Here is a 24,926-nt window from a genome sequence, read left to right on the forward strand (position 1 = left end):
GGTTTGACACACCATTCATTGCATCATGTAGCACTAGTCAGACATTTATGTGAGGTAAAACAATTATTCAGCCTAATGATAATCTATAAATATAACTTAATAGGCTGTGTTACGAATCCCTTTTGGCCCGACAGTCTAGGGGGGATGGTAATGAGACACGTAACCTAACTCATGCAAAGTATTATTGTGACAAAGTAAAAAAGTGTGAACGAAATAACCACGACAACAGAAATCTACCGTCAAACTCCAGGTTTATTTATAAACACACGGTAATGGGGGGGGGCAGGAAAAGGGGCTGAGCTGGACCCAAGGAAAGAAACAATAAATATACAAAAACACCCCTAAGCTAGACTAGCCTACTTTAACAACAGCTAACTAACTAACCAAAAATACAGTGGGTGGTCCGCCCAGTTCTAACTAGTGTATTTAACAAAGTTCACCTACGGGGAGTGTATGCCCATGGGCGACTTGTCTTGGTTTCCCCTTTTCCGACCAGCAACAAACAAACACCATAACCAAAAACAATACTCACAGGTGATGACAAAGTGCTATGGAGGTGCTCAAACAAAAGAGAGGTTAAGACACAAAGCGAGAGTGAAACACAGAGACCTACAGACATGGCATTTACAGAGAGATTGAGCTCTAGAGCAAACAAATGATGGGGTTTTTAAACCATGGGGAAGGAACTGTGATAGGGTAGGAAATAGGAGGAGGTGTGTCTTCTGATTGATGATTGATTGTTGTCTGATTGGGGAGTGATGATTTTCACCTGTGAGGGGAGAAGGAGAGAAAAGAAACACACACAGGATACACACACAGGATACTTGTATCCGTAACACTCCCACCCTTAAAAGAGCAACCCTAGGGGGGGATTGCGACCACAATATTAATGAATACTCACAACAACCTTGCAAAACATACAGAAATCATTTTCACACACGAGACAAAGCATCTGCCAACACATTATCAGAACCCTTTTTGTGGCAGATCTCCAAATTATAATTTTGTACAATCAGCGCCCAACGCATAAGGCGCTGGTTCTGGTTGTACATTCGGTGGAGAAAAACTAAGGGGTTATGGTCAGTATATACAATCACGGGTAGGGCACTGGAACCAATATATACTTCAAAGTATTGCAGAGCCAACAAAGCAAGAGCTTCTTGTTCTATTGTCGCATAGTTTGTTTGACATTTATTAAATTTACGGGAAAAATAACAAACGGGATGATCCACTCCACTCTTGTCCTGCTGCAGTAGAACAGCACCAGCACCTCTGGCACTAGCATCTACCTCAAGTTTGAACGGTTGTTCAAAATCTGGAGCAGCAAGTACAGGTGTACTACATAAGAGTGCTTTCGCTGATTCAAAAGCTCTCTTACAATCAGGGGACCACACAAATGGTCTTGCCGGACTAAGCAAATCGGTCAATGGAGCAACTACCGCAGAGAAATTTTTACAGAAGCTACGGTAGTAGCCAACCATCCCTAAAAAGCGGCGTAGCTCTCGTCTGGTGGTAGGTGCAGGGAATGCAGTTATAGCCAAGACCTTGGCATCAACAGGGCGCACCTGTCCATGGCCAACCTCTTTACCGAGATAGGTAACAGTAGCCTTCCCAAACTCGCACTTTGCCAAGTTCAGGGTTAGAGAAGCAGCTGCCAACCGTTCACATACTACCCTTAGCGAGTCAACATGATCTGACCACTCAGACGAATAAATCACTAGGTCATCAAGGTATGCACTACAATTAGGAACGCCAGCTAATACGGAGTTAACCAGTCGTTGGAAGGTGGCTGGTGCATTTCGCATCCCAAAAGCCATGACTGAGTACTGTAGGAAGTTGTCTGGGGTCACAAAGGCAGAAATCTCAGAAGCACGTGAAGTTAATGGAACCTGCCAGTAACCTTTTAAGAGGTCTAACTTAGTTACATACTTAGCAGCACCAATAGTGTCGATACAGTCGTCCAGTCGGGGTAACGGGAACGAATCTGGCATTGTGACAGAATTTATCTTTCGATAATCCGTACATAACCTGGACGTACCATCAGGTTTAGGAACTAGAATGCAAGGAGAACTCCAAGGGCTTGAACTTGGCTTAGCCAGGTCATTCTCCAACAAATATCTCACCTCATCCCTCATTATCTTCCTCTTGGAAGCGTTGATACGATATGGGTGTTGCTTGATAGGTGTAGCATTTCCAACATTAATGTCATGTTCCAACACATTGGTGCGAGTAGGAACGTAATTAAAGAGACATGGAAAACTGTGTAGTAGCCTCACAATATCATGGGCCTGTCCATCCGTTAAATGAACCAGACCGGATTGGATAGACAGCAGCATTTCTGAGTTGGGCAATCTAACACACTGCTGTTGAGTGTTGCGCAACTCCAATCCATCATCATCATCATCAATATGACAGTCCACTATCATAGCAGTAGTAGCAGAGGAGACAGCAGTACCTTCCTCTGTTTTTGAACTCTCTAACTGTGTGATGGGTCGGGTGTGGTAAGCTTTCAACATGTTAATGTGACACACACGAGATTGGCGTTGTCTATCAGGAGTTTGAAGCACATAGTCAGTTTCACTTATTTTCTTTTCAATTAAATAAGGACCAGAGAAACGAGCTGACAGTGAAGATCCTGGAACAGGTAATAACACCAGTACTTGGTCACCTGGCTGTAGTGGACGAGAAACAGCCTCTTTATCATAGTGTCTTTTCATGCTCCTCTGTGAGGAAGACAGAGCTTCCTTTGCGAGAGCACAAGCTTGGTGTAGGCGCTCACGAAAGCGACTAACGTAGTCCAACACATTCTCATCTCTGGTACACAACTCTTGGGACAAGAACTGTTCTTTAAGGACTTTCATTGGTCCTCTCACTGTATGACCAAACACTAGTTCAGCCGGGCTGAAACCTAGGGACTCCTGCACAGTTTCACGAGCAGTAAACAAAACTAGAGGAACTCCCTCATCCCAATCTTTCTCAGATTCCAAACAATATTTACGTAGCATAGACTTCAGTGTCTGATGCCATCTTTCAACCGCAACCTGAGACTCTGGGTGATAGGCACTTGACACACGGTGCGTAATTGACAAGGATTTTAACACCTGCTTGAAGAGCTTGGATAGGAAATTGGTACCTTGATCGCTTTGTACCACCTTAGGTAACCCGAATGTCGTGAAGAATTTTATTAAGGCTTTACTCACTACCGGGGCTGTAATCCTTCTCAGAGGAATGGCCTCAGGGTATCTTGTAGCCATACACATTATCGTTAACAAAAACTGGTTACCTGATTTTGTCTTCGGTAACGGTCCGACACAATCAACCACCACATGCTCGAATGGTTCACCTATGACAGGTATGGGACAAAGAGGAGCGGGAGGAATAACCTGATTTGGTTTTCCTGTTATCTGACATGTGTGGCATGTCCGACAGAACTGAGCCACATCTTGTTTTAAACCCGGCCAAAAGAAATGTCGAAGGATCCGATCATAAGTTTTTGTGATTCCTAAATGACCAGACCACTGGTGATCATGAGCAAGGGATAACACATTTTGTCGAAAGGCTGTAGGAATCACTATTTGGTAAACAGCATTCCAATCTCCATCCGCGTCAACATGGGATTTCCATTTACGCATGAGGAGATTACCATCAATGAAGTAAGCCACGTTCTTCATCTTTACGTCTTCCAATGAGACAACACTAGAAAAACATTTAGCAAGCTTGTTGTCAACCTTTTGGTTAGCAATCAGCTGCTCACGAGTGACTGGTAACTGTATTGCCTCAGCAATAAGTTCAACGTTCTTTGATTCTTTCCTGGGCTGTTTGTCAGAGGTGATCAGCTTCTCAGAGGTATCACACAATCCATCTTCTTGATCAACCTCTTTGAACAGAACAATGTTCAACAAATCTATCACGTCACCCTCTTGTAGTGCCTGAGCACGAGTGACAGCACAAGCGGGGAACACATGTGGATAACTCTGTGCCAGCTCATTCGAGAGAGAGTGGTCACTTTTATCCAATACTTCCAATACGGGTACTACCTTTCCTCCGGCAATATCGTTACCCATTATAAAGGTCACACCTTTCACTGGCAACATAGGACGTACCCCCACTCTGAATATTCCACTGATTAACTCAGAGTGTACTTTCACAAAGTGCAATGGCACTGGGACAAAACCCATTTCAATACCCTGCACTAACACACTGGAACCACAGTTTGTATCGTCAGATAAGGGCAACACATCAGACAATATAAACGACTGCGCCGCACCAGTATCTCTAAGGATTTTAACCGGACGCTGAGACGCTTCGTCATTCGTTAGGGACACAAACCCCTCGAAAATGAATGGTTCATAACTGCGGTCGGGGACTGAGACTTTCAAACTACAGTTACCCTGAGGCACCTGTTTTGTTGCAGACCTCACAACCGTACGAATTAGAGCAACACCTGTGGGTGGCTTGGCACGAAGAGGCATCCCTTGTTTGCGTTTAAGCAGGAAGCAATCATTAATCATATGTCCTACTTTATGACAATAGAAACAGGGACGCTCATTCTTCTGGCGTGCTTGATATACTACTGCTGGCCGACTAGGGCTAAAGGTAGGAAACTCAGTGGCTCTACTCTCAGTTTGAGCCGAAAACACACTCTTGTGCGTCAACACAAACTCGTCTGCCAACACAGACACTTCTGCCAGGGAGGATACTTTCCGTTCGTTTAGGTAAACTACAATGCGTTCGGGTAAGCAATTTTTAAACTCTTCCAACAAGATTAACTCCCGGAGAGAGTTGAAATCAGTTACCTTACTAGCAGCATGCCATTTATCAAACAGATTTCCCTTGTCTCTAGCAAATCCCACATAAGTCTTACTAGAAGACTTTCTATGAGACCTAAATCTCTGTCGGTATGCCTCAGGCACAAGCTCATAGGCACGAAGAACAGTAGCTTTGACCACTTCATAATTCAAACTGTCCCCTAGAGGTAGCGCTGACAAAACCTCTTGGGCTTTACCAGTTAATTTACACTGAAGTAATAGACACCATACCTCTTCAGGCCATTTCAATGCTACGGCTATACGCTCAAATACACAAAAATAGGAGTCAACCTCTGACTCTCTGAACAAAGGTACTAAGGCAATCTGCCTACTAATGTCAAACGTGTTTGAGGACACAGCAGGTGAGGACGGCTCACAAACAGGCACAGTAGGAACTAAGGCTAGCCTTGCTGTCTCTGCCTCCAGTTCCATCTGGCGCATTTTGAACTCCAACTGCCTTTGTTCTCGTTCTTTTTCTGCCTCAAGTTTACACATCTCCAAATGACGTTGTTCTCGTTCTTTTTCTGCCTCAATTTTACACATCTCCAACTGGAGAGTCTCTCGCCTAATTTGGGCTCTCTCTTCCACCTCCAGTTGGAACTGTGCTAAACGGACATCCCTCCTGGCATCACCATTTGACAGTGGGGAGAGTGGATCAAAACGGGACAATGTGGCTGGTGTTTTAGCCTCTCCCTCATTATCAGACACCAATGGGCTTACAGGAGCAGGAACATCCCCTACAGGGGTAGTAGACTCAGGCAGCGGTAACACAAGCACCTGCTCTTCCAACAATACATTTAATACTAGCTGTTTAACCGCCGCCTTAACTAAACTCTACGGAATCGATACTGAATAATGGTCAGCCAAGGTCATTAAATCAACTCTACGACATTTGTCAAAAACCTCCCACGAAGGGTTATCCAAAAAGGATTTCAAATCAAAAGTAGTCATTTTACACTACTTCACAAGTGCCAAAGAAAATAGCAAACACTAATGCTACTTCAGCTATGACGCTCAACACTGAACTATACCACTACAACAAACTACATGAAGGGCATGGGTGTCAGTTATGACAGATCCCGGACGAGCCCCCACTTATGTTACGAATCCCTTTTGGCCCGACAGTCTAGGGGGGATGGTAATGAGACCCGTAACATAACTCATGCAAAGTATTATTGTGACAAAGTAAAAGTGTGAACGAAATAACCACGACAACAGAAATCTACCGTCAAACTCCAGGTTTATTTATAAACACACGGTAATGGGGGGGGGGGCAGGAAAAGGGGCTGAGCTGGACCCAAGGAAAGAAACAATAAATATACAAAAACACCCCTAAGCTAGACTAGCCTACTTTAACAACAGCTAACTAACTAACCAAAAATACAGTGGGTGGTCCGCCCAGTTCTAACTAGTGTATTTAACAAAGTTCAGTGTATGCCCATGGGCGACTTGTCTTGGTTTCCCCTTTTCCCACCAGCAACAAACAAACACCAAAAACAATACTCACAGGTGATGCCAAAGTGCTATGGAGGTGCTCAAACAAAAGAGAGGTTAAGACACAAAGCGAGAGTGAAACACAGAGACCTACAGACATGGCATTTACAGAGAGATTGAGCTCTAGAGCAAACAAATGATGGGGTTTTTAAACCATGGGGAAGGAACTGTGATAGGGTAGGAAATAGGAGGAGGTGTGTCTTCTGATTGATGATTGATTGTTGTCTGATTGGGGAGTGATGATTTTCACCTGTGAGGGGAGAAGGAGAGAAAAGAAACACATACAGGATACACACACAGGATACTTGTATCCGTAACAGGCTGTATCCCAAATGGCACCCGGTTCCCTAGTGCACTACTGTTGACCAGGGCCCCTAGGGCTTCATTTGACTTTGACCATAGCCCATCTCATCTTTCGAGATTATGTATTCTATTTAACCTTTATTTTAGCAAGCAGTCCCATTGAGACTAAGGCCTCTTTTTCAACGGAGCCCCTACAACATAATAAAAACATATAATACTACAAGAAATTTAAGATGATATGGAGATTATTTTTTATTTCACCTTTATTTAACCAGGTCGGCCAGTTGGAAACAAGTTCTCATTTACAACTGCAACCTGGCCAAGATAAAGCAAAGCAGTGCGACAAAAACAACAACAGAGTTACACATAAACAAACGTACAGTCAATAACACAAAATAAAAATCTATCTACAGTGTGTGCAAATGTAGTGATGCTAGTCAGGCGGGAGGGTGCTGGCAGCAATTGGTTGAAGAACATGCACTTAGTTTTACTAACATTTAAACGCAGTTGGAGGCATTGAAGCTTGTTTGGAGGTTAGCACAGTGTCCAAAGAAGGGCCAGATGTGTACAGAATGGTGTCGACAGAGTATATTGCTATACTCTATTATTGAGAGTATAGCAGACCCATTGAGTGTAGATTTTATGGTGGGATTAGTATTCCACTGAAGTTACTCTGTTTGTGTGACAGGGAAAAGGGTGGTGCTGTGTGTCCTCTGCTACAGACGTGACCATAAAACCTAATGTATTCAACAGCTGAAATACAGCCGTTAAAACGGTCAGACAAAGGCGGCTTGATTTATTCTGTTTATCCTGGTGGCTGGTGCCGTGCTGAACCTGGGATATGAAACAGAATGGAACAGTATGATGAGTGGCAGTGTTTGGATGTGCTCTCCCACCTGCTTCTCCCTAGTCACACGCACTGATACTGCTGCCTTCTGTCTGTCCCCCACGGTCACAAAGAGAGAGGTAAGTGGGTAGGTATGTATGCTTTCATCCAGCCCCCCCAGCACACCTGCTGCTCAGGCCTATGCCTTCTGCTGATTGACAGTCTGACATGTCTCTGAATTCTACCTCTCCTCCGTTTCCCCCTCTTTCTTTTCACTGTGATGATCAATTTACCACCAATATTTCCTGTGTCCCGCTTCTCTACACACAAACATCACTGTTTTGTTGTTTGTGATATTCCTTTAACAAAGGAACCCTAGTCAAAAAAAAACTCTAGGATCCCCCCCAAAAAAAAAAAAAAAAAAAATCTATTAGAAGATCCTGTAAGATTTTGGAACCTATCCTATAGCATGTTATCCTTATAGTACCTGTACAGTTTAACACAAACGTTCAGGTATCTATGCCATATTTAGCTGTGAGATTGTCCAATAAAGCTGCATTTATCCAAATATAGTGTCCATACAATGTGGTCTGAAATAACAATTAATAGAATAATGTCAATACTATGGCTTGATAGGTTATAATAATTAGGCAGGGTGAATTATTTGGCTGCTACAATCACTATGGGAGCTCTTTCTAGAGCACCTGGTTAAAATTGTACATAGGATAATTTTTTAAACTCTGTAAATGGTTAAACTAGGGAGAAATATGAGTACACAATCAACCTAAATTGAAATGTTGATTTATGTGGACAGTATGTGTTACTACATTATACCCTGACGAAGACAGCTTGTCTGTCGAAACGTTGGTTATTAGGTTATTAAAGTATTGCATCTGAGCTCCTAGAGTGTGCAACTCTCCTTTTCTTTACCAAGTTAGTAAATTACACAGCCTCATGTTTTGACCACATCAGATTGAGGGTAATTACACATCCTTTTACCCCCCCTAGTCAAAATATCCCATAGGATTAGGGATTTTTCCAATAGGACTGGCTCAAAAATCTGATAGGATTGAATCAATCCCATATTGTGGTGGTGTGTTGAATAGATTGAGAACCCCAGGGAATTATCACAGATGATTGCCTTCAAAGATATGGAGATTGTGTTCCAGAGAGACACGGGAGAGAGACTGCTCCTCAGTTTACTGGTCTTTCATTTGGATTGCAGTTCAACATAAATGTTCAGGTTTCTGTGCCATATTTAGCTGTGTCAAGAAGAAAAAAACTACATATTAGATTATTTAAGATTATTCTTGCAAACATCCTGAATGTGGACAGTATGTGTTAGATTAAACAACCTCATGTTTTGACCACATCAAATTGAGGGTAATTACACATCCTTTTTTTATTTTTACCTCAGATGAGTTATTATTATTATACATCTTAATTGTAATCACAAGTTGCAATGACACAATTGAATACTTAAAACAGATCAATATCACTGGTTTTGTACCATTGATTTTGTCATACGCACCAGCAGTTTTAGGACTTAGGATCATTTTCAAACTCAAAAATGGCAAGGAAAATTCGGGGTGCTCTCTGTATAAAAGTCACTGACCTAATATGTAATTTACTAACTTGGTAAAGAAAAGGAGAGTTGCACACTCTAGGAGCTCAGATGCAATAATTTAATAACCTTACACAAATGCATAGATTTGAGAGTCAAACTATCACTCAAAAAAGAGCCAACTGTTGTACGTGTTGATATCCTATGGCAAGTCGTGATTCGTTGGAAGTTACGTGTTTTTCTCCTTCTGCGTTTCAGCAGCCTCACAAAACTTCTGACATTCTAGAATTTAGATGGCTGTCTTTAACAACTTCTCTTTAACCAGTGATATGTGGCTTCATCTCAGATTCCCTGTGGCTTTTAATAGTGTTCATTTAAGCAGTGCACACACACCAAACATTTACCCCCTGCTCTATTGATTTCAACTTGATATCAATATGAGTGATTGACAAATAAGTGCTGTGTTTCTCTTTACATGTTGGTGACCCCCAAATCAAAACACATCACTTCAAAATGCAGCTGGTTGTCTTTAGACGGTTTTCCTCTAAGTGTTGAAAATATTTCCAGTTTCCATGTGGTTTGAGAGTTGTGTTAGTTTCAACAGCACATACAACCGGATTTCCCCCTTATCAATATGAGTTTTTATTTTTTAATTTTATTTAACCTTTATTTAACCAGGTAGGCTAGTTGAGAACAAGTTCTCATTTGCAACTGCGACCTGGCCAAGATAAAGCATAGCAGTGTGAACAGACAACACAGAGTTACACATGGAGTAAACAATAAACAAGTCAATAACACAGTAGAAAAAAGAGAGTCTATATACATTGTGTGCAAAAGGCATGAGGAGGTAGGCGAATAATTACAATTTTGCAGATTAACACTGGAGTGATAAATGATCAGATGGTCATGTACAGGTAGAGATATTGGTGTGCAAAAGAGCAGAAAAGTAAATAAATATAAACAGTATGGGGATGAGGTAGGTAAAATTGGGTGGGCTATTTACCCAGCTACAGCGATCGGTTAGCTGCTCAGATAGCAGATGTTTAAAGTTGGTGAGGGAGATAAAAGTCTCCAACTTCAGCGATTTTTGCAATTCGTTCCAGTCACAGGCAGCAGAGAACTGGAACAGTTAGTGATTAATTGCCACTTGTCAGAACAGTGTTTTTGGTGCATATGCAGTTTATAAGGGGATCATTAAAAAAATATATAAGTACTATGATTACTATTGTGGCAAATGTATATGTAGGTAGTGCATTTTATGTTTAGGTTTTTAATATATCACAAACTGTATTGATTATTGATTTGGACACTTCAAAACAGTGTTTTGACTTCGGGCTATTTATCAACGGGAAGAAGCGACATCATCATTTTCACCTTATGTTTTAGGAATATAAATGGAACTTTCAACTTGAATTTCCATTTATATTCTACTTATTTAGGTAAAAACTGTTGAATGAGTCCAAAAACTCATGATTGATGATCTACCAGAAATCATGAGAGTTTCACATACTGGCACATACTGTATATTTAGCAAAAACCAACAATATAAACATTTCTCATCTGCTATAACTATACAGTGACTTAAACATTATATACAAATGGCTACAATTGAGCTAACTAACGTTAGTCAGCTGATGGGCAAATTGTGGCTAACAGTAGTTTCTTAGCTAGCATAAAAACGTGCATAAAATGCTGCCCAATGACAAAAATATGACAAACTTAATCAGGAAACATAAGGAAATACTGTACTCACACAGTGAAGGATATAACAGTTAGAATAATAATGTTAGAAAACAGAGATTCTATGCCCAGCCACAGGCAGCGAGCTGAACTTGGTAGTTAATTAATACTCCAAGCCTGTGCTAGTTATGACATTACCAGTCACTCTTAATTAAAGGGACAGGTTTTCTTACAAGTGAATAAAACCGGAAATGAATATAGAACTGTTGTTTCCCATCAACGAAAATGTTGTAATTGTGGTTGTATTGTAGTGGAACTAATGACAACAAAATATAATTTAATGGATTAAATTTGAAAAAAGTTATAATAGGATTCTGTTTGGGGTGACAAAATCCTATATGATTGCATGAATCATATAGGGTACAATAGGATTACTTTGTATTTCCATTAGGAAAATAGGATTCTGATAGAGGTAACACAAAATTGTGAGAATCCTATATGATTCTGTTGGAAAAATCACTAATCCTATAGGATTTTTTTGACTACGGAAACTTTTATTCCCTTGTTATTCCCTTGTTTTAGAAAATAAATAGTATTCCTCCACTCCCAAGAACAGTGCAAAAATAAAGGTATTGTATTGACTTGTTATATGACAAGTCAAACAATAGAGGCTATATCCTCTTTCATAGAATATTTCATTTTCCTATAGCCGATATATGATAGGAAAAGTCACTTTCGCTGATGACGCCGAGCACAAGCACCCCCAAGTTATGAAGGCTTACATGTGTCTTCTATTATGGTCTCAGCTTGGCATTATTAATGTCAATCAAGACCGTTCAGTCACGATAAAAATGTATTGCCACACAGACGTACAGAGGTGTAGGAGTGTGAAATGCAGTTGTGTTTCTTTGTATATGAAAGGTCAGTCCCATTATTTTGTTGCCTTACAACCTGGAATTAAAATGCATTTTTGGCAAGTTTGTATCATTTGATTTACACAACATGCCCACCACTTTGAAGATGCAAAATATTTTTCTTGTGAAACAAACAAGAAATAAGACAAAACAACAGAAAACCTGAGTGAGCATCAACCCCCAAAAAAAGCAATACTTTGTAGAGCCACCTTTTGCAGCAATAACAGCTGCAAGTCTCTTGGGGAATGTCTCTATAAGCTTGGCACAGCTATATACTGGGATTTTTCCCCATTCTTCAAGGAAAAACTGCTCCAGCTCCTTCAAGTTGGGTAGGTTCCGCTGGTGTACAGCAATCTGTAAATCATACCACAGATTCTCAATTGGATTGAGGTCTGGACTTTGACTAGGCCATTCCAAGACATTTAAATGTTTCCCATTAAACCACTCGAGTGTTGCTTTAGCAGTATGCTTAGGGTCATTGTCCTGCTGGAAGGTGAACCTCCGTCCCAGTTTCAAATCTCTGGAAGACAAACAAGTTTCCCTCAAGAATTTCCCCGTATTTAGTAACATCCGTCATTACTTCAATGCGGAAGAGTTTCCCAGTCCCTGCCAATGAAAAACATCCCCACAGCATGATGCTGCCACCACCATGCTTCACTGTGGGCATGGTGTTCTCAGGGTGATGAGGTGTTGGGTTTGTGCCAGACATAGCATTTTCCTTGATGGCCAAAAAAACTCAAATTTTTGTCTCACCTGACCAGAGTACCTTCTTCCATATGTTTGGGGAGTCTCCCACGTTCCTCTTGGCGAACACCAAACGGGTTTGCTTATTTTTTTGCTTATCTCTTATCTATTTGCTTATGTATTTTTGCTTATCACCAAACGGGTGATAAGTTTCCACAACTTTGTCCCTGACCTGTTTGGAGAGCTCATTGGTCTTCATGGTGCCTCTTGCTTCGTGGTGTTGCAGACTCTGGGGCCTTTCAGAACAGGTGTATATATACTGAGATCATGTGACAGATCAAATCTACCTGTTTGCAATCTAATTATGTGACTTCTGAAGGTAATTGGTTGCACCAGATCTAATTTAGGGGCTTCATAGCAAAGGGGTTGAATACATATGCACCCACCACTTTTCAGATTTTTTATTTTTTGAAACAAGTTATTTTTTTCATTTGCACTTCACCAATTTTGACTATTTTGTGTATGTCCATTACATGAAATCCAAATAAAAATCTATTTAAATTACAGGTTGCAATGCAAGAAAATAGGAAAAACGCTGCCCCCTCTCCCTCTCTATGCCCCCCTCTGTCTCTCTCTTCACATCTCTTTCTCAATGCCCCCCTTCTCTCTCTCCCCTCTCTCCTCTCTCGCATGTCAGTCAGTAGAGGATTGCCCAGGAAAGAACTCCCCATGAGACACAATGCTGTGTGCCACAATTCCCCCAACACTTAGACAAATCCCCCAACACCTGCTCCTCAAATCCTTCATGCACACACAATCATATTCACAAACATATTCACAACCATATTCACAAGAGGGCTGTGTCTTCAAAGCAAAAAGGCAAATTAATCTAGTTTAACGTTACATCTGATTACAATGCAACAGCAACACATTTCCATCTGTTCAAAGGTTTATTGGCTGGGGGAATGGATATGCTGGTTGCAGGCATCAGGCATCATTGCAGGAATATTTTCAGACTGGCAGTGCAACTGTAGTGTAGTTTCAGCACTGGTAAAATAGGGTGGTAAAATGTGAGCAGTAGGATATTTGTTTGGACCGGAGCAGACAACAGACCCTGTCTCAATGGTAGCATAAACAACCATATGGAAAATCCTGGAGAGAACACTTTACCAACATAAATCTGGCCACTGTATCGAGCTGCAGCTTAGTGGCTGCGGTAACGCCTGGAGGGGAGGCAGAGGCAATTGATTCTGAAAGTGGCTGTCTGAGGCTGATGCTGATGGCTGCTTCCAGCACTGTGAAGTAGAGTAGTGACTTTGGGTTTGTTTTTTATGAAGGTGTTGGATTTCTAAAATATTGACCAACTACAATGCATTGTGTGCTGGAGCAGAAAAAGCTTGAGCACCAGTGGGAAGAGGAGGAGGAGGAGGAGGAGGGATGTTTAATTTCCGAGCCCATCTTTCTCCAGTGATCATCCCCTGTGTGATGGTTTCATGATTTATAATAATGTTCAGTGGAGGCTCTGCTGAGGCCCTTCCACTCTGGCATCGCCCGGCCTTGGTGAGATGCACCGATTAGATGCTCAGTGGAGGGAAGTTTAGAAAGCGCTTTACGGCTATGTAGAAGGTAGATACCAACAAACAGGCGGGGGCAGCTTGAAAGCAAAACATCAAACAGGAGAGATTGCAGCACAAAGGAGGAAACAGGCAAAGCCACAGAGACAGTCCAATCGGCAGGCGTTTCTCTTATATGATAGAGCCTAATTTGCTCATTCGATGACTTCCTAATTAATTCCTAATGTGCATTGGGAGGGAGATAGCTAGGGGCCCGGTATTGGCTACAGAATAGACACATTGTCAATCCCAAATTACATGCGTCTGTACCAGCTCACCTGCTAATCCAAGTTGACATTATTTCTCTCCAAGCTTTATCTTTCCATCACTCTATTGTTTGGTTTAAGTCATCAGAAATATTTCAGATTGAAAAGATCACTCCATGATGAGCACACTAGACCGACACATGAGAGAGAACTCAGGCCTCTGAGGCTAGCCTTTCAACTATGTATCTTCAACGTGCTTTTGGTCTGACATTCAGTGCCACCAGCTTCCACGACAGACACACGTCTTCTTTACATGACGTCCGGCACGTCCCCTGTGATGTCCCACAGAAAGACATTACCACAAATACACCAGAGGAGAAACATGGCCAAGAACACATTAAGAATGTGTGTGAATGTATACAATGCAGACAATGGCTGGGTTTATGAATATACCACTTAAAATTATGTGTAAGGAATATTTATTTTACAGCATTTAGTATGATAACTTGCCGGTATACTGTACAAATCTGGAGGACTGCTGCTGTTATGTAGATTGAAATAGTCTTGGACAGGCAACTCGTTCTTACATAGCAACACAACCAGGAGTATCATAAGCTGCAACATAGAAAGAAGAAGGGAGGCATTTTATCACAAAGGGAGAATTAACTTCAAAGGGACTGAAAATGTCCATGTGGATATAGGCATGGAGATAAATAATTCATGGATAATTCCTCCACCAGAGTAATGTGCTGACCGAGTTTGTCACACACTGTATGAATACATAAGTTGTGTGTTTGCAATCACGTGTTTAAGGTCTCTGCATTCAGATGGTGTGGTTTCTATTTGCCGTTGCACCAAGTGAAACTATGTAACTTACACTAGCTTCACGGTAAATTAATTATAAGGCAGTTTGCCTTGAGAGGGAAAATAGAGGAGGCTTGATACTGCTGCTGGAAAATGTATCTTTCCTGTCTCTGACTGACTTGAAGGCTATGGTAGTAGAGAGGGGGGAAGGAGAGGGGGAAGAGGTAGAAGGTGAGGGGAGTGGGGGTGGGCAGAGAAGGGGGAAGAGGGTGAAGGAGATGTGGTGGAGAGGGGAGTGGAAAAGGTGAAGGAGAGGGGGGGGAGAGGGAAAGGGAGACGTGGAAGAGGGCAGTGAAAGGAGAGTGGGGAGGGGAGGGAAAGGTGATGTGTGGGAGGGAGGGAGGGGAAAGGGTGATGTGAGGGAGAGAGGGAGGGAGGGGTGAAGAGGGTGAAGGAGAGGGTGGGTGGGGGAGAGGGAAAGGGTGATGTGAGTGGAGAGAGGGAGGGGAGTGAAGAGGGTGAAGGAGAGGGTGGGGGGGGAGGGAAAGGGTGATGTGAGTGGAGAGAGGGAGGGGAGTGAAGAGGGTGAAGGAGAGGGTGGGTGGGGGGGGAGAGGGAAAGGGTGATGTGAGTGGAGAGAGGGAGGGGAGTGAAGAGGGTGAAGGAGAGGGTGGGTGGGGGGAGAGGGAAAGGGTGATGTGAGTGGAGAGAGGGAGGGGAGTGAAGAGGGTGAAGGAGAGGGTGGGTGGGGGAGAGGGAAAGGGTGATGTGAGTGGAGAGAGGGAGGGGAGTGAAGAGGGTGAAGGAGAGGGTGGGTGGGGGGAGGGAAAGGGTGATGTGAGTGGAGAGAGGGAGGGGAGTGAAGAGGGTGAAGGAGAGGGTGGGTGGGTGATGTGAGGGGGAGAGGGGGGAAAGGGTGATGTGGGGGAGGGAGTGAGTGGGAGAGGGGAGTGAAGAGGGTGAAGGAGAGGGTGGGTGGGTGGGGGAGAGGGAAAGGGTGATGTGAGTGGAGAGAGGGAGGGGGGGAGTGAAGAGGGTGAAGGAGAGGGTGGGTGGGGGGAGAGGGAAAGGGGAGCTGGAGGCTGTGCAGACATTCTCAACGCTGTTCTAAAAGTCTGTCCTGCTGTCAGTCTTGGGCGGATGCATCTTTAAGAGCTGTCATTTAGATGGAAAGGAAGGCAGTCAGCAGCAACAACAGCAGTGTGCTTGTTAGAGGGTGGCAGGCAACCCTATAGTAGATGTTGCCACTAACAATGTAGGACTCTTTTCAGACTCATCACAGAGTGTCCTTGCTTGGCTGAGCTTTTCTCAACGACTTACAGAAATTCTGTGCTCAAGAGGAAATGATCAAATAAACAAAAGTATTTAAGGATGGTACTTGGATTAGATTTTCAGCTGCAGGGACAGCAGAGTTTGAAAATGAGACTTGGTTACAATGTGTTCTCTTGGTTAACTTGGCTTGCTACTGTTATAAACATCTCTCTCTGCTGCCCTTTTGGTTGCAATGCCTCATTCAGTTGTCTCATTGTTGTGGTCTGTAATCATCTAGTTAATTAGACCAATTGAACTATGCTCCTTAGACTTCTGGAAAAATATAATGTGTTGTACCAGCCAGTGTTAAACCACCTGAGATCAGAATACATTAGTACTGAGTCCAAAGTAGAGACAACTATAATGTCTGAACATCAGGTGAAAAATCAAGAAATACCTTCATGGTTTCAGATGCACACATTGTTTATTGAGTGCAACATTGTCCTTTGTACCACAAATGAACACATGAAAAACTCTGGATTTGGGTACACTGCGTTTGAACTGAACAGTGGGTGAAACAGTAAATTCAAATGTATCATTTAGCCTACAAAATTATGGCTGCATGTTTTCCTGAATGTGTTGTAATTAGTCAGGTTTTATAGTGATGCAAAGTAGCTGAAGAGGCTCCATTCATATGAGTGAAAGAGGCTCTGTCTATCTAGAGTCCCTCTAATGAAAACAAAATGCTAAATACGTCTTTGAGTGGAATAAATTCAGCTCTGCTGGTGTGCTGAGAATGTGTTCATTTTCCTCCATTTTGATGGAACTGTTTGCTTTCTCCAAAGGGAGGCCTCATCTCAAGGTTGTTTTATTTCTCAACTTTACTCAGTGAATGTTGCGTTAATCTTACTCTTACTCTATAATCCCCCACCTCCCCTCTGCTTTCATTATTCTGTGTTTGTGCGTGTGTGTGTGTGTACATGCACTTGTGTGTTTGCATGCACTTTCCGTGAGTGCTTCTGTGTGTGTGTGTGTGTGTGTGGTGTGTGTAGACTAAGGTCTATGCAAGTCTGATACATTGGCCTTTATGGCAGACTGATTCAGAACTAATGTGGGCCCTGCTCTGCTGCTGTTGCTGCTCTGGCCAAATCCTCTGGGGACTAACTTGCGGGGACTATCTCAGCAGGGCGGGGACTAACTCATGGGGACCAACTCAGCAGGATGTGGACTACCTTATGGGACTACCTCATGGGGACTAATTCAGCAGGATGAGTACTCCTTCATGGGAACTAACTCAGGAGGATGGGGACTAACTCATGGGGACTACCTCATATGGGACTAACTCAGCAGGATGTTCATTTTACAATCTAAACAGTGATTACTCTCTCTGCTAAGTTTACCTGGAGGTAACATAGAAACCCCAGACTAAATGCAAGTCAGGGAATCGATTACTTGAACAAATAATGCTTGTAGATTAACTACTGTTAATGTGAAGGGACTTACAGTGCATGAACCAATGAGGGTTAAGAATTCTGTTGTAGTACTGTTTTGGTAGTCTATTGGCTCAAAATAAGCTGTGATACAGTCCCAGTCAAACGTTTTTGGACACACCGACTCATTCCAGGGTTTTTCTTTATTTTACTATTTTCTACATTGTAGAATAATAGTGAAGACATTGAAATTATGAAATAACACATGTGGAATCATGTAGTAACCAAAAAAGTGTTAAACAATCAAAATATATTTTTAGATTTTAGATTCTTCAAAGCAACCACACTTTGCATGTGTGACAGTTTTGCACACTCTTGGCATTCTTGAATGGCAGGTAGCCTGGCGGGTAGGCGATTTGGCCCAGTAACCTTTCTGGATTGAATGCCTGAGCAGCAAGGTACAAATCTGTCGATCTGCCCCTGAGGCAGTTAACCCCCAACAACAGCTATTCCCCAGGCACCGATGACGTGGATGTTAATTAAGGCAGGCCCCCGCACCTCTCAGAGGGGTTGGATTTTTTTATTTTATTTTACCTTTATTTAACTAGGCAAGTTAGTTAAGAACAAATTCTTATTTTCAATGACGGCCTAGGAACAGTGGGTTAACTGCCTGTTCAGGGGCAAAACTACAGATTTGTACCTTGTCAGCTCGGGGGTTTGAACTTCCGGTTACTAGTCCAACGCTCTAACCACTAGGCTACGCTGCCGCCCTGCCGGATTAAATGTGAAAGACATATTTCAGTTGAAAGCATTCAGTTGTACAACTGACTAGGTATCCTCCCTTCCAACCCCCCTCTTTTTCTCTGCTGTAGACTATCTATAGCACGGCAGACTATCATATTAGATGTGGAATGGTTGTCAAGCTTTGAAAAATGTCATACCATATTAAGTGAGAGGGCCTTTAAGTATGATTTCTCTTAGACAGGGAAAGAACAGGGAGAGGCATCTCTGACAGTGACTGTGTGTTGATAAACCATTCGATAAGGCCTTTAGTCAATGTTGCGATGTCCTGGATATGCTATAAAACCTGGCATTCCTCTTAAATCACAACACAAGTGGGATTAGATGTTGGCTACTCTAAGTGTCATCAGTGAGCTCCGAGGGCCTTGTTGAGGACATGAAAAACGAGCGCATAAAGTCAAGTGGTGCGTGACGTACGGGAGACAGAGATGAGAAAGTGTCCTGAGGAGGATTTTGTATCCAGTCTAGATGAGACGAGGCTGTTTAGACCTCATACTTTAACTACCCTCTGCTGCTGGTTGTGATGGTCTCCTTATTGTGGGAACTTTATTGTTGATCTTATCAGGATAATTTCCTTTTTACCTGGTTTATTTTATTGGTTGAGATATATTTTACTTTTGCGGTCTCATGACAATAACTTCTTTCCCATTCTCTCCCTTTCCCTCCCTCTCTCTCTTGTTCTCTCCCTCTCTGTGTCTTTCTTTCTCCTGCAGCCTGAAGAATCAGATATGTGTCCAGTGAATCTTGAAGAACAAAATAAACCATTGGATTGATGTCAGACAAGCTGTGGTCAGCTTGCCCTGCTTTTTCTGCCTCTGCTCTGCTTTCTCTCTCTACCACACACACACACTTTCTCGCTCTATCGATGTCTCTCTCTCGCTGTCTCTCTCCCTGTCTCTCTCCATGGCCCTGCTGGCATACAGTAGGAGAACAAAGGGTTTTGTAAAGCTCCATCTCCACAGCATCTCTCAACGTAAAGCTTCCGCAGAACTCTTCTCATTTTGGCCGTGTGATCATCAACATTCCACACTAACAGATTTTCAGTATGTTTAAAGACAATGGTCCAACAGCATAAAAGTTGATCGGATAAAGGGACGGTCCCCTCAATGCATGATAAAACGAACAACCTGCAACTTCATGCTAATTATGCTTTTTGTTTTAGCTGTGTTAGAGAGAGGAATACTCTGTGGCATTTTGACTTGAGGAATATAGTTTTTTGTAGTTTCTTTACCTCTGAAACAGAAAATGTATAAGATAACTTATATGTAGGTAATATATTGTTTTTAGATTTTATTTGAGTAATTTATTTAAACAATTGTATTTGGATTGCCATCAGAATTCGTTTTTTTTTTCAGAATAATGTTTAACATTATAATAATGGTTTAATGATTGGGTCTACAGTATGCTACAGCATGTATTACCATACAATCTTACAATAACATAATATCCCTGGTGGACATAAGGTTTTGTTGGCAATAATAATGACAGTTTAAGAAATGCCTTTGAACATAATATATATTTTTAAATTTTTGGAATTGATCTTTCTGTGTCCCTAGCAGTCTTGGAAGGAGAATCTAGATAGGGATCTATGTCGTCAGTGTTCCAGGTCTCAACATGTGTTCTCTGTTCCTCCATGTGGTTTTGAGGTTCATATGTGGTCTTCGTCTCAGGGAGGTCCCATTGATTACTATTGTTCAGAATCATGATTCAGATTCATGAACTGTTTTAAAATGTTACTACGTTCGTGTTCACTGAATTCATTCCAAAAAAGCCTTTTAGAATGTGTAATACAGCCAATTACAGTAAATTTGAATCAAACCATGTTATTCTGTAATGGTGTGAAATATTGCTGTTATGATGATGATGTCTTATTCAGAGATGGAGAGTATTTAAAAAGCAATCCAACTTTAATATAAAACCTTATTACAACATTCTGTAGCAACTCTTTCATTCTAGTATGTTATTCGAACATCAAAGCTGCGTTATGACAGTGGTTCCTGTTGCCATAGCAGGTGTTTTAGTAGAAATGTCTATTTGTTCTTACTGTTGTGGACTAAACAGTTTATTGGTAATTGGGAAAGCAGATGCATCTTTATACAGATATAAGTTATTTATTTTCCTGTCAGTACAGTGCAGTCAGTGTCTGTCGACAGCAAAGATGTGTTTGATCAATAGCCTTGATAAATGTGTTAATGTATTTTTGTGCTAATTTATAAATAACTGATCTGTTTGTTTTGAAAGTATCATTGTCTGGAATTGTTACACCAGTTGAAACCAAGCCTTTTTAGATGTTTTGATAAGACTTCAACTGTTTTTATTTACTGCTTACTCAACAACAACAAAACACCAAAGCATGTTCATGGGCATTAGAGAGATGGAGAGAGAAACTCACAAACATACAACAAATCTTTCTGAACTCAACACCAACTTGAAGCTGGCTCAACTGAGAGCCATCCGCCTTGTGAGATGCCACAGGCAAAAAAAAACTAAAAACTAATGTACAAAGTGTTTTTACTATTACAAGCAACTTAAGATGTACTCTGTGCACGAATGATTTACTAATTAATGCAACTCTACGATCCACTGAATTGCTTTGCTCAACCCAAGTCATAACGTTACATTCTGCCCAACTTTTGCATTGGATCTAGTGTCTCTCCCTCGATCTCCAGAGGAATACCACATCTCATACACCCTACTCACGTTGTGCGCTCTCTGGGTTATGTACTATCCTGTGTCTGAAAAAGAATAAAAAGACACTTGCAACTATACTATACTGCCTGTCCAGTTGTGTTCATTTGTTCCGCCTATGTTTTCCTCCGAGCTGGCAGTCTTATCCGCAAAGTTAACATGCCCCATTTCTCAAAGGAAAATCCATTTTCACAGTTGACTGAAGATAGAGAATTCCTGAATACTGTTGTCATCCTGTGCTGTACCATTCCATATCAATATCAGGAGACATGGCAGTGAGCAATAAGAGTTACTACCCATCACATGCTTTTTACTGAGTAAGATACAGTGCTTCTATATGGAGGTGGTTGCATTCCCATCGCCTGTCAGAGTCTAGACACCTCTGGTGAATACAACCTCTGTTTTTATCTAACCCTAGAGCTGAGCTGACTCTTTTGTCTGAAGGAGTAGCACAGGTATTCCTCTATCTGCTATTCCCCTGGAATCAAAGTCAACCAGCTACAAACAAAAGTATGTGGACACCCCTTCAAATTACTGGATTTGGCTATTTCAGCCACACCCGTTGCTGACAGGTGTACACAGACATGCAATCTCCCTATACAAACATTGACAGTAGAATGGCCTTACTGAAGAGATCAGTGACTTTCAATGTGGCACTGTAATAGGATTTTTCCTTTCCAACAAGTCAGTTTGTCAAATTTCTGCACTGCTAGAGCTCCCCCGGTCAAGTGTAAGTGCTGTTATTGTGACGTGGAAGTGTCTAGGAGCAACAACGGCTCAGCCGCGAAGTGGTAGGACACACAAGCTCACAGAACGGAACCGCCGAGCGCTGAAGCACGTAGCTCATAAAAATGGTCTGTCCTCGGTTGCAGCACTCATTATTGAGTTCCAAACTGTCTCAGGAAGCAATGTCAGCACAATAACTGTTCGTCGGGAGCTTCGTGAAATTAGTTTTGTGGCTGAGCAGCTGCCCACAAGCCTAACATCACCATGCGCAATACCAAGTGTCAGTTGGAGTTATGTGAAGCTCGCCGCCATTGGACTCCGGAGCAGTAGAAACGCGTTCTCTGTAGTGATGAATCACGCTTCACCATCTGGCAGTTTGACAGACAAATCTGGGTTTGGCGAATGCCAGGAGAAAGCTACCTGACCAACTGCGTAGTGCCAACTGTAAAGTTTGGTGGAGGACGAATAATGGTCTGAGGCTGTTTTTCGTGGTTCAGGCTAGGCCCCTTAGTTCCAGTGAAGGGACATCTTAACGCTACAGCATACAATGCTTCCAAATTTGTGGCAACAGTTTGGGGAAGGCTCTTTCCTGTTTTAGCATGACATCACCCCCGTACACAAAGTGAGGTCCATACAAAAATGGTTTGTCGAGATCAGTGTGGAAGAACTTGACTGGCATGCACAGAGCCCTGACCTCAACCCACTGAACACCTTTGAGATTAATTGGAACGCTACCTCACTAATGCTTTTAAAACATTTATTTCACCTTTATTTAACCAGGTAGGCTAGTTGAGAACAAGTTCTCATTTGCAATTGCGACCTGGCCAAGATAAAGCATAGCAAAATCGACACATACAACAACAGGCCCTCCGAATTGACACACTTAACTCTATCAGAGAAGTAGTTGGTAAACCAGGTGAGGTAATCATTTGAGAAACCAAGGCTGTCGAGTCTGTCAATAAGAATGTGGTGATTGACAGAGTCGAAAGCCTTGGCCAGGTCGATGAATACGGCTGCATAGTAATGTCTCTTATCAATGGCGTTTATGATATCGTTTAGGACCTTGAGCGTGGCTGAGGTGCACCCATGACCAGCTATGAAACCAGATTGCATAGCGGAGAAGGTACAGTGGGATTCAAAATGGTCGGTAATCTGTTTGTTAACTTAACTTTCGAAGACCTTGGAAAGAAAGGGTAGGATAGTCTGTAGCAGTTTGAGTCTAGAGGTTGACCCCCTTTGAAGAGGGAGATAACCGTGGCAGATTTCCAATCTTTGGGAATCTCAGACGATACGAAAGAGAGGTTGAGCAGGCTAGTAATAGGGGTTGCAACAATTTCGGCAGATCATTTTAGAAAGAGAGGGTCCAGATTGTCTAGCCCGGCTGATTTGTAGGGGTCCAGATTTTGCAGCTCTTTCAGAACATCAGCTATCTGGATTTGGGTAAAGGAGAAATGGTGGGGGCTTTGGCGGGTTGCTGTGGAGGGTGCTGGGCAGTTGACCGTGGTAAGGGTAGCCAGGTGGAAAGCATGGCCAGCCGTAGAGAAATGCTTATTGAAATTCTCAATTATAGTGGATTTATCGGTGGTGACAGTTTTTCCTAGCCTCAGAGCAGTGGGCAGCTGGGAGGAGGTGCACTTATTCTCCATGGACTTTACAGCGTCCCAGAACTTTTTTGAATTAGTACTACAGGATGCAAATTTCTGTTTGAAAAAGCTATCCTTAGCTTTCCTAACTGCCTGTGTATATTTTTTCCTAAGTTCCCTGAAAAGTTGCATATCATGGGGGCTATTCGATGCGAATGCAGAACGCCACAGGATGTTTTTGTGCTGGTCAAGGGCAGACAGGTCCGGAGTGAACCAAGGACTATATCTATTCCTAGTTCTACATTTTTTTGAATGTGGCATGCTTATTTAAGATGGTGAGGGAGGCACTTTTAAAGAATAGCCAGGCATCATCTACTGACGGGATGAGGTCAATGTAATTCCAGGATACCCCGGCGAGGTCGATTAGAAAGACCTGCTCACAGAAGTGTTTTAGGGAGCGTTTGACAGTGATGAGGGGTGGTCGTTTGGTCACAGACCAATTACGGATGCAGGCAATGAGGCAGTGATCGCTGAGATCTTGATTGAAAACAGCCCGTGTTTACGTATTTGGAGTTGTACCTGGTAGCTTCATTGATAATTTGTGTGAGATTGAGGGCATCAAGCTTGGATTGTTGGGTGGCCGGGGTGTTAAGTATGTCCCAGTTTAGGTCACCTAGTAGCACGAGCTCAAAAGATAGATGGGGGGGCAATCAATTCACATATGGTATCGAGAGCACAGTTGCGGGCAGAGAGAGGTCTATAGCAAGCGGCAACAGTGAGAAACTTGTTTCTGGAAAGGTGAATTTTTAGAAGTAGAAGCTCGAATTGTTTGGGTACAGACTTGGATAATAATGCAGAACTCTGCAGGCTATCTTTGCAGTAGATTGCAACACCGCACCCTTTGGCAGTTCTATCTTGGCGGAAAATGTTATAGTTAGCGATGGAGATTTCAGGGTTTTTGGTGGTTTTCCTAAGCCAGGATTCAGACACGGCTAAGACATCCGGGTTGGCAGAGTGTACTAAAGCAGTGAGTAAAACCGCTTTTACGGTTACAGAAGTCATCAAATAAGAGCACCTGGGGAGTGGGAGTGGAGCTAGGCACTGCAGGACCTGAATTATACTCTACATCACCAGAGGAACAGAGGAGAAGTAGGATAAGGGTACGGCTAAATGCTATAAGAACTGGCTATCTAGCACGTTCGGAACAGAGAGTAAAAGGAACAGGTTTCTGGGCACGATACATAGATTCAAGGCATAGTGTACAGACAAAGGTAAGATAGGATGCGAGTACATTGGAGGTAAACCGAGGCATTGAGTAATGATGAGAGAGATAGTCACTAGAGACAGTTAAACCAGGTGATGTCATCGAATATGTAGGAGGTGGAACAACATGGTTGGTTAAGGCATATTGAGCAGGGCTTGAGGCTCTACAGTGAAATAAGACAGTAATCACTAACCAGGACAGTAATGAACGAGGTATATTGATATTTGAGAGAGGCATGCGTAGCCAAGTGAACATATGGGTCCAGTGAGTGTTTGGGCTGACTGGGG

The 24,926-nt window shown here is 42.5% G+C and overlaps 1 protein-coding gene across 1 annotated transcript in view; it reads left to right on the forward strand.

Moving 5' to 3' along the window:
- Window positions 1-21,139, forward strand: part of LOC112262663 (zinc finger matrin-type protein 4-like) — a 197,164-nt gene extending 176,025 nt beyond the window's left edge. The window contains exon 7 of the mRNA XM_024438336.2: window positions 19,092-21,139. Coding sequence (XP_024294104.1) covers window positions 19,092-19,119 — 28 coding nt within the window. The 3' untranslated portion in view covers window positions 19,120-21,139. The remainder of the gene's footprint in view (window positions 1-19,091) is intronic.
- Window positions 21,140-24,926: the final 3,787 nt, after the last annotated feature.

Source organism: Oncorhynchus tshawytscha, linkage group LG12 (genome assembly GCF_018296145.1).
Source record: "Oncorhynchus tshawytscha isolate Ot180627B linkage group LG12, Otsh_v2.0, whole genome shotgun sequence".
Taxonomy (NCBI): domain Eukaryota; kingdom Metazoa; phylum Chordata; class Actinopteri; order Salmoniformes; family Salmonidae; genus Oncorhynchus; species Oncorhynchus tshawytscha.